Source organism: Oreochromis aureus, linkage group 3 (genome assembly GCF_013358895.1).
Source record: "Oreochromis aureus strain Israel breed Guangdong linkage group 3, ZZ_aureus, whole genome shotgun sequence".
Lineage (NCBI taxonomy): Eukaryota > Metazoa > Chordata > Actinopteri > Cichliformes > Cichlidae > Oreochromis > Oreochromis aureus.
In genome coordinates this window covers 15,092,858-15,110,387 of record NC_052944.1, presented here as the reverse complement: position 1 = coordinate 15,110,387, position 17,530 = coordinate 15,092,858, and the positions used below count along the sequence as shown (strand labels likewise).

General features: G+C 40.5%; 1 protein-coding gene across 2 annotated transcripts in view; it reads right to left on the bottom strand.

Annotated features, from left to right (window-relative positions):
• Positions 1-14,285, bottom strand: part of pcxb (pyruvate carboxylase b) — a 282,068-nt gene extending 267,783 nt beyond the window's left edge. Inside the window, exons 1-2 of one of the 2 annotated variants that reach the window (XM_031736804.2) lie at positions 13,829-14,285; positions 891-1,027 (exon numbers count right to left, since the gene is read on the bottom strand). In XM_031736804.2, the coding sequence (XP_031592664.1) occupies positions 891-1,027; positions 13,829-13,830 (139 nt within the window). In that variant the 5' untranslated portion in view covers positions 13,831-14,285. Of the gene's footprint in view, positions 1-890; positions 1,028-2,444; positions 2,560-13,828 lie in introns of those variants that run through there. The other variant, XM_031736803.2, reaches the window with a different exon arrangement.
• Between the last annotated feature and the right edge of the window lie 3,245 nt (positions 14,286-17,530).

Here is a 17,530-nt window from a genome sequence, read left to right as displayed (position 1 = left end):
AAACAGAGCCTTTGTGAGATGTATGCATGCATGTATGCAACAGGGGGCTTATAGAGCGCCGTGTGCTTTCAAGACCTCCAACAGTACTGAAAATCCATGCACCAATAAAACTGGAATAATGAAACAATGAAGCAAATCAAGCGTTTTAAATTTGACTGCAGGAATGAATATAATAAAAGCAATTAGAATAAAAAGCATGAATCTATTTATTTATCACTCAAACACTCTTCATCACCTGACAGAGCGACTAATTGCACGCTGGCCGCCTCTCAAAGCACATCAATGATGTTTATCCCGCCTGTAACAACCGTACTGTGGACTGCTTTGTGCTCAGGAAACTCGGGTTTTCCCTATAATTACATTTCTATTCAGACCTCAGATACCAGAGCGGGATAAATAAATATTTTTTTTACTTTCATGTCTATTTTAGTTGAGCTTTGAACGGCAGTGACAGTACCTCTGTGACAGTATGTAGAGCAGAAAATTCAAAGACACTTTAATACATAGACTCAGTACACAGCACAACTTCCAAGTACAATGACGGCTGTGGCAGCAGCTCCAATATTTTTTTTTTAGGTTAAAGCAAACAAAGCTAGCTTCAACAGCCACCCACATACAATGTGTGCTTAAATATTAGCATACGCCAAGGCAAACTAAATGCTGGGCATTAAAAATTAACAGATCCAAGAGTCTGTTCTTGCCTCAGGGAGACTGTAAATGTCATAACTTTTTTCTTACATTATAAATGAAACAGCATTAAACTGTAGTTAATTTAACAGTGCTTTCAATTGCTTGTCTTCTTCAGTGGGAAATTATAACTGTATGAACAAAAAAAAAAAAAAAAAAAAAAAAAAAAAAAAAAAAAAAAAAAAAAAGGAAAGTAGTCTTACCTCTATTGGCCACCATAACTTTCTTGATTGGTCGATACTCATTCTTCGGGGCAGAGTGAGCAAATCGGGTAAGAACATATGCCCTCCGGAGAGCCAACACACCAAGGCCGCTCCGGACTAAAGTGTACCTAAACATCCTGAGAAGAGAAAAAACTGTTCAACTACACAAACAAAACCAATGCAAAGTAAGAAGACATTTATCTTAATATTTTACTCCATAACACATGCACAAGGAAACAAGGCTTTTTTTTTTTTAAAAAAAAAAAAACAAAACAGTAGTTTGGAGATCTGTGGTTCTCACCAAAGGAGGTGTGAACCACATTTGAAGAAATTAAATCTACAGAAGCTCCCTCTTAAGCTACTGCTGAGCCTCCACAACATGGCATTTTATTCAGAAAAGTTTAATTGTCCTTGAACTAATATATACAAAGAGTCCTGGATTACGTAAGGATTCAGGAAGGGGGAAAAAGGAAGGCTGTACAATGAGCAAATGGTTGAGGCCTGTGAATGTGATGGCTGTTGCTGGGGAAGTCTGACCACTTGCTGAAAAGGTGGCTAGATAGACCAGTATGAGAAATTCTGAACCTTTTTAATGGAAGCTACACCAATTTTTTTTAATGTTTAAAATATATTTTGGAATTGTACAATGACACAGTAACCATTTTAGTACTAATAATGGATGACACAGTGGTGCCCATGGTTAGGTTATGGCCTCTATGGGTGAGGTTCAACTCCAGTCTGGGGCCTTTCTGCTCCCTGTAACTGAGCGGGCTCGCTTTGGGTACTCTGGCTTCCTCCCACAGTCCAAAAACATGCAGTCAGTGGGGTTCAGCTAACTGGCGATTTAAAAATTGACGGTGCCTGGCGCTCTGCCTTAGCCTTGTGACTCCAGGCTGCACCATGCTTCTCGCCTTATTCAGGGAGCCTATGACCCCCTGCGACCCTGAATTGGATAAGCGGAAGAAAATCGATGGATAGATACTAATAACAATTTTTTTTTTTTTTTTTTTTTTTAAACCACAAAAGTCTAAAAGGATAAGCTCTAGTTGATTAGTTACAGCATAACTTCGTCCAGGAAGCCAGATTATCATAAAAAAGGAAATTGAGGAGGCGGAAAAGCCAATCAGCTGCTGCTCTGCTTGCCAGCAGCCAATCAACTGCTATTGTGTCCAATTAACGACAATGAGTTTCTGGTGCGTTTGTTCAGTTTCTCCACCAAATTACAGCAATAAAAATGAAGACTAATTACCTAGAAAAGTACCACCATAGAAACGGTTTTGTACCAGACACACAGACCTCCCTTCTTTTTCTTCCCATTTTTTTAAAATATAAAAAAGTGAAAGAAAAAACTTGAAAAGATTTCTTGCAAACATACACTAGCTTTGTTCCCCTACCTGACAAACCCACCAGCCATCATAACTAAGTAGGCATTAAACTACTGACTGTTAAGAACATTTAGCAGCCAAACACCAACAAACCAACAGCCGCGTGAGCGCCACATGGCACAGGTGCCCATACGCACGTGCATGAAGGCGCAAACCGTGTCACAGCTACCTGAGCTTGATGAAGAGCTTCTCATTCATGTGAGGAGACAGGCAGAAGACGTTCAACGCTTATCAGGCAGCCAGGCTTCTTCTTTAGGCCAGACCTCAGCCTGCACTTCACTAAAAGTACTTTGCTGCCACACTGTGGTCAAACGTCGGAACTACAGTCAATTAGGTCCACTTGAAAGAACAAGTATCAATTTGACAATGAAACAATAAACCAAAGGGAATAATCACTGCATTTGATTATTAAATGCACTGATTATGTAATGACTTAAATGCATCCTTCAAGTCATAATATTATTTGTGTGTGAATCCAAATATCTTCAATAAAAAATTTCTTAAAATTCAACTTTGCATTGACAATAAACATATCAGAGGCACATGTCACTACACAGTTATTTCCTTCTTTACTGTGGACAATTGCTTGTGTCTGCTGAGATATATGATGCCATTTTTCACACTGCACTACTGAGACACTAGAGCACCAAGATATAGATCTGGATAAAGAGTCAAAAAGTTGTTTTCTACTCAAGCTCTACTGTTTTGGAAATACTTTTATCACACACTATAAATAATTAGCATTTAGCCAAATTAGAAAAGGAATAAATGAGACAAGAATCGTTCAATAAGTTGATGCCTTGAAGCCGTCTGTAGACAGCATGCAGTGGAAACTCAGGCTGAAACCAAATACTGCATCTACACAAAAACAACAGGCACACCTGAAGAAACAGATTCAGTTTCCCAAGCCCTGAATACTGATCGGGCCTAACGACAACAGACTGAAAAAAACTGGATCCTTTCCTTAAACCTTGCAATAGTAACTCTAGGTAGTTTTGAACTTTAGATTTTAATTCTTTAAATGCCATAAATAAGCCTTAATGACAACCATCACCATGAACCGGAAGCAGCCAATGAGCAACAGGCTGTGACTGTGAAAATGAAGCTACAAGTCAGGGGAACATATATCAAGACGTCATATTACTTGAACTTTCCACTGTCATGTTATTAAAAAAGCTGTCAGATAAGGGAAGCTGTGGAAGTCATGTCATGATGAAGGCCACCAAACCTTTTAGAAATAAAACCTGCAAATTTGCAAAGCTGCAAGGTTTAGTGCAGTGCTCCACTCATGACAAAAGTCAGTATATCAAGCAACAAATCCGGAGCAATGATCTTCAAAATGCTAAACGAAGCTCTTGCAATAGCCTGACAGTCCACTGATCTGAACCAGATATTGCACACGTGTAATCTCCAAGGAAGAGCGTAACATAAGCAGTTATGATGATGTGATACCAGGATATTTTTTCCAAACAGGAAGCCACCAAGTACCTTAAACAAATAAACTCCAGAGAAAAAATTCTGCATATTGTATATATTTAGTATCTTATTATATATAAAATATATACAATAAAAACAAGATACAATATTGTTTTGTCTCGCCTAAAGATTTTGTAGCAATTAAAAAATAATAATAATAAAAATCACAGCACCGTTCAGGAACATAAAAAAAGATACTGAAAAATACAATAACATATTTTCAGCCGGCAGCCTAACTGCGGTTCGTTTAAAGTGTTGTCTGTCGTCTAAAATTCTCTTTCATCTTTAAAAATCTGGAAATCTTTTGAGCAATCCCAGCAGAGGGCAGAGGAAAGAAGACTCCAAACCCAAAACACAGCATGTGATGGTATAAACGGATTTAATGACTAAAAATCCACCCGAATCACAAATTATCCAAGAAGACAGCAGCAGACCTCTTCACTTCAACAGCTCCACTGTAAGGAGCTCATATGATACACACTTTTTTTCATTGCGACAGTACAAATCAGTCCTTGAGACAAACACTTAGCTAGCAATCATCTGCAACAATTGTGAGAAAAAGGAAATCAAAGGTCATCATTTGCTCTCCACGCGTGTCCTCTTCTGTCATTATGTGAGAGCATTATTAAACAGCTTTGCACCATCTCACTCCACTAAGAGATCACGCAGCCAACAATGACAAATGTGTCCCAGAAAGTGCGCTGTGGTATGACGAGAAGATAGTGGGACGGTCCGGCTGTCGCACTAAATCTGAGTGCAATTTTGGTTTTGGAGAGCGTGAATTATATTGCTATTTTTGGCTCAGAGACTGACTCCGACTCTGACTACTTCAGAGATACAGTTGTCCTGTATGAGGAGCTCCTTCAAGTGCTATGAAGGGTGCTTTGGGTTCATACTGAAAAATGTAAGATGAGCAGGTAAATAAAACCGGGGGCTTCGTGTTCCCGGCATGTGGGAACTCACAGCTGGAAATCTTGGCTCACTCTGAGGCCCGAATCAAAGTTAAACACAACAAAAAACTGAAAGGCAAAGCACAGACGTGTACTTCTCCTGAAACTTGCAGAGCTTTTCATAAATGCTGTCTTTGCAGTGCAGACATTGCATGTTCTCACCGGCTACACACTCGGCAGCAGTGTTTGGAGAAAGGAATACAATGAGGGTAAATACAGCTGCATGAGAGCTCTATGAGATAACTCTAGCTACGTTTCTTTGATCCGTCAGCACTAATATAGAGCAGATGATGTAACATTATGACCCGCATCGTTTGATTGTGAGGGTTTTTTTGTTTCTACCATTAACATGTTGAATAAAAAAATAGAGAAGTGTGATCACGGTCCACCTTACAGCTATCAGGCATTGCTTTGTCATGAAGTGCTGAGAAACCCAAACCGCACCTTATATTCAAACATGACAACTTAAAGCTGGAAAAGACAAAAACTGATAAAAGACAAAACCCCTGAATTTGGGCTGGACAGAACGAAGGAATATCAACACAATGTATCGCAATATTAGCCGATATTTTGTAACAATACTGCTACACCAAATACGTATCCTATTATTTCAATTGTAAAAATGACGAACTTTTTAATACGAGAAGAATAAAATCGAATTCTCTTTCAGTCCACCAGATGGCGCTCCTTTTTTCTGGTATGGTCTGCAAGGTTCTTCTAATGAGTTTTTCTTTTCCTAGTGGCATCAGCAGAGGTGAACGATGGAAGCATCGTAACGAACTCAAAAAACCGCCCTCCACATTTAAGTCAATTTTTTGGATTTCTTAACAAGGTCAACGGGGGACAGATATGACTCACGCGATTTGTAAGGACCGTCGTAGAATACTACGAACATGAGCGCCCGTGTTACGCGCCACCATCCGATGATGGCAAAGCAATGGCTCACTAGGGATTGTTAGTTTTTCGCTCAACCAAAAAGGTACTGAAGATTAGACACACTTAGCTTGACAAAGCTCCCAAAGACCCCCATTAAATCCTGTGGGTAATGAGGGTCTGTCACAAATTGGAGGCAGTGAAACCCAGGTATGGTTCCCCATGGACAGGGCTGTACCCAGGCTCTGCTGAGGCACAAGTTGAGGGACGTTTCAGTACCAGAGAAAGGGTTATGTTAAGTTGTGACACAAGTCTATGTGCAATTATTATTTAATACTTAATTATTATCTGTAATAACATTGTATCAGGAGTTAAGTATCATGATAGTACTGTATAATAGAGTGTTTATTATCAGGACCATCAGTGTAGTTGTTCTGCATACTTCTGCTGCTCCTCTCCATCTACAGAGTATGAAAATAAACAGCCGTCTTCCTGCCGCTCTCCTCTCTCTATTCTGATCAGAGCAGAGTCGGGCAGAAAGAGCGGATAAGTAACTGCACAAATATTAGAGCTCTCAGCTCTAATATCAGATTATTCGATTTTTCAATCCCCAAATATCAGTATCAGTCTTAAAATTCTGTCACGTTCTACAACACAAACATGGGTGTTTATTTTAACCAAGCTCACCCAGGTTGAAACTCTCCTACTTAACACACAACACCACCCCATCTTATTTCCCCCATGGAACTTTTTCACTCTTTATACGAAAAGCCTGATCAGGTTTAAAGAGGCACGTGACTGGCCAAAGTCTGCTGTCGTGGGCTCAATCTTCTAAAGCCTGAAAGGGACAAAGCCTAGAGGAGGTGAAGGAGTTGAGTTAACTCTCAGACAACTTGAAATGTAATATTCTGAAAGGCTGTTATGGATTTTTGTATGATGACAACCAAAACATGGCGCCTACTTCAGGACGTGCATACACGCACCACGGGTGGACAAAATAAGAGCACTTTGACGCATGACTTTAACTGAGGGAATCCAGGCAAAATCCACTTTATCAACAGGAGCTTTTACAGAATTAAACGGCATATAAGTGTTTTGAAGAAGCTACAATTTCCACTCTACTGGAAGGGCAAAAAACAGAAGACCAAGATATAAAAACCCCATACATTCTGGTATCTTCCCCTTTTTCCTATTTATTTATATACAAAGCTAACTTTTTCAAGATCCCTTTTTGTAGTAAATAGTGACCAAGTCAGAGATCAGAACCACTCATGTGATCCTGGGGTTGATCCAGGGAATAAACCTGCTTACATTAAAGAAACTGACACATCAGATACATCTTGTTTTGCAGTTTATCAAGTACTAGATATCATTAAGAAATGCTTTTTTTTTAAATCATACAAAAAAATTACATTTTCAATTATTCTAAATGTAATTTCAATATAATATTCATAGCATACCTGAAAAAAAAAACAAAGCGCTTTTCCACTGGCCCTCTAACAGGCGTACAAAGACAAAGGAATGTGACCTTCGCCTTTCACTAAGTCCAAAAAAATGCATGGGATTGTGGGGTTGTTTTAGTTTCAGATATGAGCAAGGTTCAAAGAATTTTTAAAGCAAAAATCTGCATGCTGTTTCATTGTGGAGGCTCCAAACCAGCCGCAGGCCTCTCACTCCTGCAGACTGCTATGGTATGAATGTGCGTAGTACAAAAGCTAAAAACACACAGTCAATGGAAAGTTGCAAATAAAGCAGCGAAAAACCATCAAAGGATTTATTGTGTCAAGTTAGAGGAACTACATTCATTATGAGACACTTCATCTTGGCAGCTCAAGCACATTTAATGGTGCTGGTTTCTTCCAGGTGTATCACTTAACACCAGCGATCGTGCTTCCTGTCTTTTCCTGATTTCATTCATCACACCTCACAATGAAACACGATGCATTAGAGCAGTCACACCAGTGTGACATCATCTGAAACAACTTTAGCATCAACGTTTTCCCTAACTCAATCCCGACCCTATACAAGTGAAAAGAAGAATTCCCAGTTGGAAAGCCAAAGTGGAATGATAGCTTCATGCCAAATGTACTCCATGACCTCTTTCTCTCTATTGTAAGTCTCCAACCCTCTCTGTGTCTCTTCTTCTCAGTAGTCACAGGAGCAAAAAAGGCACAAGCACAAACATCGTCAATAGCTAACGTGGTCTTAAATTTTTATATCGGAAAACCCAGAAAGATCAGTTAAAGAAAAACGTGTTGCCACATGCATGCGTCATCCTGTCCTCAGAGAAAGTTTATAGGCTACTGAGTGAAACCTTTGGGTGCTAGGCAGCTTAAAAGCACCGCAGCGACTTCTGGTTCATACATTAACTTCTTGGAGATCAAAGTTCAGCTCTATTTTGTCTGTGATGTTGTGACACACATTACTAGTTTCAACTTTGCCCTGCTTGAGTAACTGAGGGACAAATACACAGAGCTAGCCATCCATCAGAAATTGGGCAATAACAAACAGTCTACCTTTCGGCGCTTACAGCATTCAGGGTTATCATTAGAAGAAAAGGATGTGCTGTACGTGATGGATTTCTGCTGATGTTCACTGGCTGTTGTGGGCACAGCGCTCATCAAAAAAACACAGGACTATCAAAAAAGCTCAGTGCAAGTGCATACATGTGCAGCTGCCCAAGTGGCAGGCATGTACATGTGTCTTCTTTCACAGCGCTTAAATAAATATTAAATAGCTGCGTTTTCTCCTCTGAAAATATTTTCTTTGTCAAGCACTTTGCGATAAATATAACTGAGCAAAAGCATCAGCTGTCTTTTCAGTGAGCCTTCCTCAAATCCAGAGCAGGTAGCCTCAGTGTGCTCGGCATAGTGGCGCACAAACCAATTTTCCACCTCCTCCAAGGTTTGAGTCGCTATCGTAGTGGATCTCCAGAGCAGATAAAGAACCAGTTGCAGCCCAAGATGGTCGATTCGGAGTACATCCAACTCTGAGGTGAGAAACTCCCTGGGAAGCATTGATAACAAGGAGTGCAACAAGTGAGCCAGCAGGCAGAACACAAGATTGGCTGCGGCTAACTGATTAGCAGTGAAACTTACAAACTAACAGCAAGGAGATAGTTCACTAGTTCTACTAATGAACACTAGCGATTGTGCTTCCTAGTAATTAGCAATTAGAAAGGCATAAAAATAAGGAATCGGTAATTACCAAAAGAGACTTTTTTCTTTTCTTTTTTGTCAAAATATGGCTGAAATTCAAATATTTCAGTCACCGCAGGTACAAATAATCTCTCTGAGATAAAAGCTCAGGTTTCAGACTGCTCTGACCAGTTTTATTTCTACTGTTGGTTACTGTTGCGTTTCATGAAAGTCGGAATTTCAGAAATGCAAGTCAGAACGTTGAACTGGAACACCACTTCCAAGTCGGAGTAAGCCCACCAACACGGACTGCAAAATCCAAGATGGCGGCAGTGTTACGTAAACATCAGGAAAACTGTAAAAATTGTAATCAGCAGCATCACTGAGGTGCATTTATAACTTGTTAAAAAAAAAAATGTGCTGTACTGATAGTGATGCATACCTTCCTAAGCAGAAAAATTATTCTTGCTTTTTCCAACTTTACTACTAAAATGCACTCAATTATGGAACTGACCTCCATCATCAAACTTCTTAGGTACATTTAATGGGGTCAATGTGCTCCCCTCAGCTATGAGCTATAAATACTTTTATAAATGTTTATAAATCCAGCAATTCGGTAATGAAAAAGTGAAACACGCACATGGCCAATAAGTTACTCCAGTAACCACCAAGTTAAATGCAATAGCAGCAGCGTAACTGAGGAGGACACCAATTCTGGGGCATATGCACGCCAGACTTTGGGAAGCACCCCCCGCCCCAATATGTCTCTTTGGAACTAAAAGGAGGTCAATCTTCAGCTTATTCTGCTCCTTCTAAAACCAAGCACTCCAAAACTGACAAATGAATAAAGTTGGAGTATTCTGCACTCACAGTGGACGACCCAAACTGTCCCAGTGTGTGGTGAGTTTGTTAATCCACTTCTCCACCTTGAGAAAAAGTCTCTCCTTTTTTGTTTACTCTGCTATCAAAGACTTTTGCACTGTAATGTGTATACATGCCTTTATCAGCCTACTATGTGTGTATAGTTGTAACTTTGTATAACAAGTCGCGATGTGCTTTAAAGATGTTGCAGTGTATAAGTTATAATTATACAGACTCTCTTGAGGTAGTGTTTTAAATATACATTTAGACTTTCTTTACCAGGCGCTTTATGTTATTGCATGTGTGACTCCAAACACAACTTAATGTCAGAATGTGTTTAGATGTCTGATCTGATGTGAAAAAGTCGAGCTTACTGATGTAAAGAAATGGCAATAGTTAATTATTCTGCTTACTTACAGGAATTTAATGTTTTATACAAAGCATGATGTGCACATATGCAGGAATCCAGCTTAATATAAATAAATCAGCTGCAGGCTGTTGTGTGGAAATGCACCTGAAAAACACCTATTTTAATGTCTGCAATCAATGCTTTCATCATGTGACCTAGACTGAACTAAACAAGTTTTAACAGAACATTTTCTCACACCCACCCACACCCACACACACACACACATACACAAATCTTTCCCCGAAGACATAAAGCAGATTCACTTCGATCCAACGATTCCTGAAAAAGTCAATTTTCATTAGCCGTGATGGAGAGAGACAGAGCGCACACCGAATGGAAAATGGATGTGCATTCAACCAAACTCCCTTCCCTCCTCTCTTCCTTCTTCCACCCCGGCAGTCTCCGTCTCTGCCCCACCTGCCTCTGACCTGATAGGCAGAAGTGATTACTCTGTTTGTGTAAACTGGGACAAACCATATCCGGGCTCTTCAAACAAGCGCGTTTACAAGAAAGAATAACACAGAATAAAGATCAGCTGTATCAGAGCAGCAAGCTCTCGTAAACCAGGTTTCAAAGTTATTGTCAGTAACGCGAGCTTCGTGCAGCAGGAACAGGCTGACTCTGTGGGGCACATACCATAAAGGTTAGATTATTGAACTTGTGGAAAAGTAAATCATGGGTTTGAATTCACAAGCAGTTTGGGATACAAGAAACACCTGTGATCATTTAAGTGGACCTTAAGTGTTTTAATGCTGCATAAAGCTTCTTTAAATTAACTACTAAGCAGACATTTAGCTGAAGTGTAATCATGGACACGAACTTGAATGAAGCAAACTAAACAAGTGTGATCAGTACCTATTTAAAAACAATATGTGGCATAGCGGTTAGCACTGTTGCTTCACGGCAAGAAGGTCCTGAGTTCAATTCCACCCTTCCTGTGTGGAGTTTGTATGTTTTCCCTGTGTTTGTGTGGGTACTCTGGCTTCCTCCCACAGTCCAAAGACATGCAGTTAGTGGGGTTAAGTTAATTCTAAATTGCCCATAAGTGTAAATATGTGTTAGCCCTGTGACAGAGTGGCGACCTGTCCAGGGTGTGCCCTGGGATAGCCCCCCGCGACCCTGACAAGGATAAGCGGAAAAGAATGGATGGTATAACATGTGGTGCACTGAAAAGACTTGTGAGCTATGTAGACCTGCTGCATTTTACTTTGACTTTCAGACACTTTACCAGCTGAGTCAACAAGATGGTCCGACCCACCGCTGCTACACGCTGCCCCATCAAGACCTACGATGTACTAGAGAAACATGATCTCCCACATAAATCCTAAATTTTCACGTTACTTTCACTGATCGATTTAGACGCTCTTTTGAGAACCTGCCATTTATTTTCAGCTTTTTCAGGACTGATATCTCATTTATATGTCGATTTTATTCTCAAGAAAGGTATTTGTGATGCAGTGGGAGCAATGATGAACACTGCAAAGGCAAAAGCTCTCGAATTGTAGAGAGGCAGTCTGCAAAAAAGCGTAATATAACCTATAGGCTGTTGTTATGGCTGCATACTATCCCTTTTAAAAAGTCCCTTTTATGCAACGTCCTGTTTCACACTCACCAACCAATATAAGAAATGTTAGATGAAAGCTCTCTATGGCCATTTTCATGCATAAAGTCCAGACAATGTCAAGAGGATCAGGTTGAGACACTGTCTGAAGTTGTTCTTTCTCACACATAGAGAGACAACAGGTGATTGTGCACATCTGCTCAGTCAAGGAATACACAACTGAAAACTTTAACAAGCACACAAAATAGTCTTTATATCACATGCCTGAGAGGGTAAATTATAGAGTGGCAGTTTTTGATTGCCAGTTTAATGGCACCGCTTGTTGACTCAGCTAAGTGCAAATGACTGGACGATGCCTTGGCGGCAATTAAAGGAGAAAGTCCAGTATTTTTATATGAATAATACAAGTTGTCCATTCGCAATTACATGGAAACCCCAACAACAGGTCAGCACTCCAATTAACTGCTTGAAAAACTTGTGTGGAGGATAAGGCAGGTCAGCACAGATGCATACTGAAATACTCAAGTGTGTCCATGTTTCCAGCATACATTAAAAATATCCATCCATCTTTTGTCACTTGAATTTATAAATGTATCAAAATTTACGTTGACAATTTATATATTTACCCATCCATCCATTCTCTTCCACTTATCCAGTTTAGGGTAACATCGGGGCTGGAGCCTATCAAAGCTGTAATAGGGTGAAAGTTGAATACGATTTGGACAGCTCGCCACAGCTCGCAACAACTATTCACACCAAAATTCACACCTATGTGCAAGTGTAAGTCTTTAGAATTGCCTGTTAACTAAACATGCATGCCTCTGGACTGAAGGAGGGAGAACATACTCCACACAGAGTCACTAGCAACCCAGGGCTGTCATGCTGTGAGGCAACGGTGCAAAAATGTCGACATAAAAGCATATTTAATACAAATTGCAGTTGTGCAACCTGGAAGTAGACAAACATGTACTGTGAGACAGAAGAATGTTGATGCCACTTTGCAAAGTGCTTGAGTCTTCGCTGCACTTTTCCTTGTGAACCATTTAATTTATTAGAAAGCATTTCAGAAAAGAGTACTTAAAAAGGCTCCTTATACCAACGACATATCACTAAAGACTTACGTCTGGAAATATAATCTCCTGTGATCATCCAAGACCTCCAAATACCACCTAAATCCATCACCGCAGCACAGTTAGAGCAGGAGTGTCAGCTGGCACAGTGGTCTAAAGTGCATGTCTTCATCAAAAGGGGCTAAGATGACTTTGCAGCATGCCTTTTCAGTTTATTGCACTCACAACAGCTCTAAAGGTTCTGTGCTGCTACAATTTACTGCAAAGTTGTCTTTTTGAGAAGATGGAGGTGTCAGTTATTGGAGGAAGATAAAAACTATAAACAGAGTTCTTAAAGATTTAGATGTGCGCTACTTTAAAATTCAGGATCACTTTCCTCCCATTGCCCTGTCTTTACTGCTCCAAAAACTACCATCAAGGTGAAATTAGTTCCTTCTGAAGGATGTGCAGCATTTCCTGCTTATGACTAATCAAAGTAACTGACTTCCTGCTGGGTCTCCCAGAGCTCTGGGATGGGACAGCTGTTGGCATGTATCACAGTGTGACGCAGAGTAAAGCTTGTTTTGAGGATGAACAAACAGTCCAACATCCACGGGATCAAAGGTCAAATATGACAGGGAAAAAATTTCTGCATTACAGAATCTGTGAGGGAAAAAACAAAGTCAGAGCTCCGCATTTATGTGTGGCTTACACGAAAACAAACACATTGTGCAAGCTGCAAGTTTCAGCATGTAAACAGACATCTACTCTTTTCTTTGCACAGAACTCCATCTGCTAAAGGACTCCTACAGTTTTATATTATAGTGTCTATGCAATGCTAGCAGTGATTACTTTTTCACGCCTATCGCAACTGTCCAGTGAAACGAAATCTCAAGCCTGAAGTTTCTGTGTGCACATTTGAGTCAGTTATAAGGCAGCTATGAGTGTGTGACCGTGTGTAACTAACAGAAAGCTCCTGATTAAAACGCGGTTGGTACTTTATGTTCTGTTTCAGGTAAACACGCACACGTTGCACTTGTACCTGTGTTACAACTGTGCAGCTAAGACCGTGGTTTAAACCACGCTTGCAACACGTGCCACACTTAAGTCACTTTAAACATTAGGCCATTCAGTCACTCTCGATCAATCTCAAGTCAAATGCAATCAATCAATGACAGCCGAACAAACGAGACTCATTCATACTCTCACACACACGCTTTAACCCATCAGTACTCACATGCTGGCGTTTTGACGGTGTCAGTGAAATGATGTGAATCCGCAGCTGAGTAACCGGACACCAACTGTAAACAGTCGACTATCAGAGAGTGTTTATAGGTGTGCGTCTGCTTCTTTGCGTGCTAACCTCACTCACACAGTTACAGACACACTGCTGCTGCTACTCGGAAGAGGAAAAGAGTGAGCAGGTTTGTGTGTACACACAGACTCGCACCGCACACGCACAGGTACACGCAAACACAGAGTCACTTTGGGACAGCCGAGCTGGCGCTCAAAGCGTTGACATACACACTCTCTCTCACACACACACACTGGCTCTCATGTGTAGTGAAGAAGCTAGGACTGTGAAGCTAGTTGCTAACTGCCTACTGAAGCTAACTTAGCTAGCAGCTGGCACCGTCCGTCTCCGACTAGCGGATATATGGAGTCTGCTACTGCGCCTGCCTTCTGCTGTTAATCTCCCTCTCTCTCCTCTCTCTCTCTCCCATAAGCTTTCATCCCTCTCTTTCACATGACGCAACCAGGCGCGCCCCTCTCTGCTCTCAGCCAATCACAGAAGGGGAAATGACAGCACGCAGTGAGCGGCAGGGTTTAAAGAGCTCAGACCAGGAGACCCCTACGTAAGATTACGTAATTACAAGGTAACGCCGTAGTAACGAGGGGGTTGGCAGTGTTGTACCCTTACAGCTCATGAAGGCAGGAAAAGCTCAGGTGTTAGGAAAGGAAAATGCAGCCACAAGTTTCTATTGCAGGGTGATTTTATTTAAGATAATAATGATTCAACTGATTTAAGTTGACACAAAGTTTTAAATAATGGATAAAAAGAGTATGTTGTAGCAAAATAAAAAGACCTATACTATGACGTTTGGGCAAATGGAGAGTAGGGAGAATATAAATAATGGGCAAAGGATATAAACTTAGCACAAAAAGTAATGACATTTGTGTTTGATCGATTATTTCTTTGCTGCAGGGGCGATTCTAGGTTCAGACTTTTAGGGGGGCTCAGTTCCCGATCATGTCAGCAGTGCCTTGTAGTTAATATTAACGGGATATGCTGTTTGCAAACCTAAATTCAGTTAGCTACGCGTTACAATGTTACACTCTAAAGCAACCTAATTAATTGGATGACCTATTGTAGTAGAGAGTAATTCAGAGTGAATAATCAGAGATTTCAATCTAATCCACCTGTTTTAGGGTGGAACCTTTAGTTATCAAACCCCAAGCAAAGGCTCAGTTCTTAAAGAAGTTAAAGAATTATCTGAGGCAGAGCAGATAAGACAAGAAACATGCACAACATTATTTCAGTCTCTTAAACACATAGAGGCAAGCCACCAAATCTTCAAGCACTTGAAGTAGCATTATTCAGTACAGACACTGGACAATCGCGCCGCTACCCCAAAGACCTGTACAGAAAGCAAACTGGTAATAGAGCTGTTTTATATTAAAGTTTTTGAATTCATACAAACCGTTTATTATGCAGACTTAGCACAGAGCATCACGTACCACAATTTCACGAGTGGAGAACAGATTTGTAGTCGTCACATGTAGTGTCAGCCATCCTGTTCAGCCGTGTGCAGAGCGGTATGAATCCTGTAAAATGCTGCCATTCATACCAATATGCTCTGTTTAGAATGTCCACTGGTGTTTTTTAAGTGTGCTACCGCCATGAAATACATGAAAACTACTTTGTGAATGATAACTTTTGCTTTTCTAGCTGACTTCACTATTTGCTCCCTCGTTCTTCTTGTTCTTGTACAATCTCTCTGTCCTCCCTATGTGAAATCATGATCAGTGAATGTGGGGAAAACAAAAGCTACAAGCTTTATCATTTATATGGATTTGACCACATGTCCATTCTTACCTGTTTGTCTTTGCTCTCTCAGTCTTTGTGCTTTCACCCAAAAGTTAAACATTACAGTGAATAAAAGGCATAAACTGATTTATGTCAGTTTATAACGGTATTCAAACTGAACACAGGCTGCTGCTGGGCATTGACAGGTACCATCATTTTTATTTGCTCTCACTTGGATCTGCAGATGTACTGTAAACAACCACCGAAGCCCAATTCGACCAGAATAGGAATCTAAATTTTTAACAAACTAAAATAATAAAGTGCATGAGCTCCTTGGGTGGCAACTGGAAATATACAAGCAGACTAGTGGAACAGAAGGTTACAAATAGCTAATAATCTCTAACGATCAAAGCTATTATTAGCTAATGTTTTGACGCTATTTCGAGAAATTTTTTTTTTGACTTTCTCTGTCTTGTTCTCTTTCTTCTTTCTGCCCCAGCAACAAATTCCTGTTAGGCTATTGATGACAAACCACAGCAGCAACGCCTCTGTGTGAGCGCACTGTAACATCATGACATCAACAACACTGGACAGGAAACCCGTTTTTAGTCTATCCTGTACTGTTAACAGTGGAAAAGTTACAAAAATATAACATTTTATGAAAATTCCATAAAATAATATTAAAATATGCTATTATTAGTACTATTAATATAGATATTTTTAGACGTGCTCTGATAAAAATTTGTGGGTGCCCCAAAAACGGGTCTAAACTTGCCTGTGCTTTATTGTAACGATGCTTCTTGGTAATTATTCCCACACTTTGTAAGGAAAATCATTTATGGGTTAAGCAGCAGAGTATGTGGGTTGTGCCCCTGGAATACTAGCTCTTTTCTGCCAATGCCAAACACCTTATTCTGCTAATTTGAGCTTCTGGTTCCCCAGGAGCTGACAATAAGGTGCCCAATTAGCAGCACCAGTATGGACCCTGATGTGTCCAGATTCTGCCTACAGCAAATGGATCGGAGGGTTAAAGTGTGGAGGAGATGCATAGAATACTATGCAGACTGCTGCACTAATAACAGGTTTTGTTGGAGGCAGTGTGAGGGTGTGCAGCGACATCGCCCTCACTGGAAAAATGCAGAGAGATACCAGATGAGTTTCTGCAACCAGTGGTAATCCCATATCTCCACAGTCTGGGACCAAACTCTATCCTCCAAGATGACAACGTTCACCCCCTCAGAGCGATCTCTGAGGACGGGATGGTTTGCTTCCAGTCCTAACCTCAACCCCACTGAACACTTGTGGGATCAGCTTGGGTGTACTGTTGGCCAGAGTGACCAAAATGGAGACAACCACACTGGTTGACTTGCAACAAATGCTGGTTGAAGCATTTGTTGCAGTGTGCGACCAAGCTGGTGACCAACATGCAGAGGTGGTGCTAGGCTGTTGTGACAGTTTTGCAAATGTCTTATTTCTTCAGACTTCAAACATCTACTCCAGTTTGAGTTCAGAACCAGCTGTTTGGCACTGGCAGAGAAGATCCTGCAATTTTTTCATGGGTGAAACACACAAACTCAACTCTGCTGCTCTACCCATAAAGGCGGTTTTGTGTTGTTGTTGTTTTTTGGACAAATGTGGCAGCATTTAAGGGGAAATAAAAAGGTTTTCCAATGTTATAAGATTATTTCCAAGAAGCATTGTTACAAGAAAGAAACAATCAACCAAACAAAGCAGTTTACTTTCCAGTTTCTGTGCTAAATTTATATTGAGACATTTCCAGTTTGTTCTTTTCTTATACAGTTTGTTTAACTTCCATCATTATCTGAATAACTACCTGTATGTTTGAGTTGGGTAAAACACTGTGGGACTTTTAAGATCTCTAAAGACGAGCTTACCTGGCGTGTAAGGAGG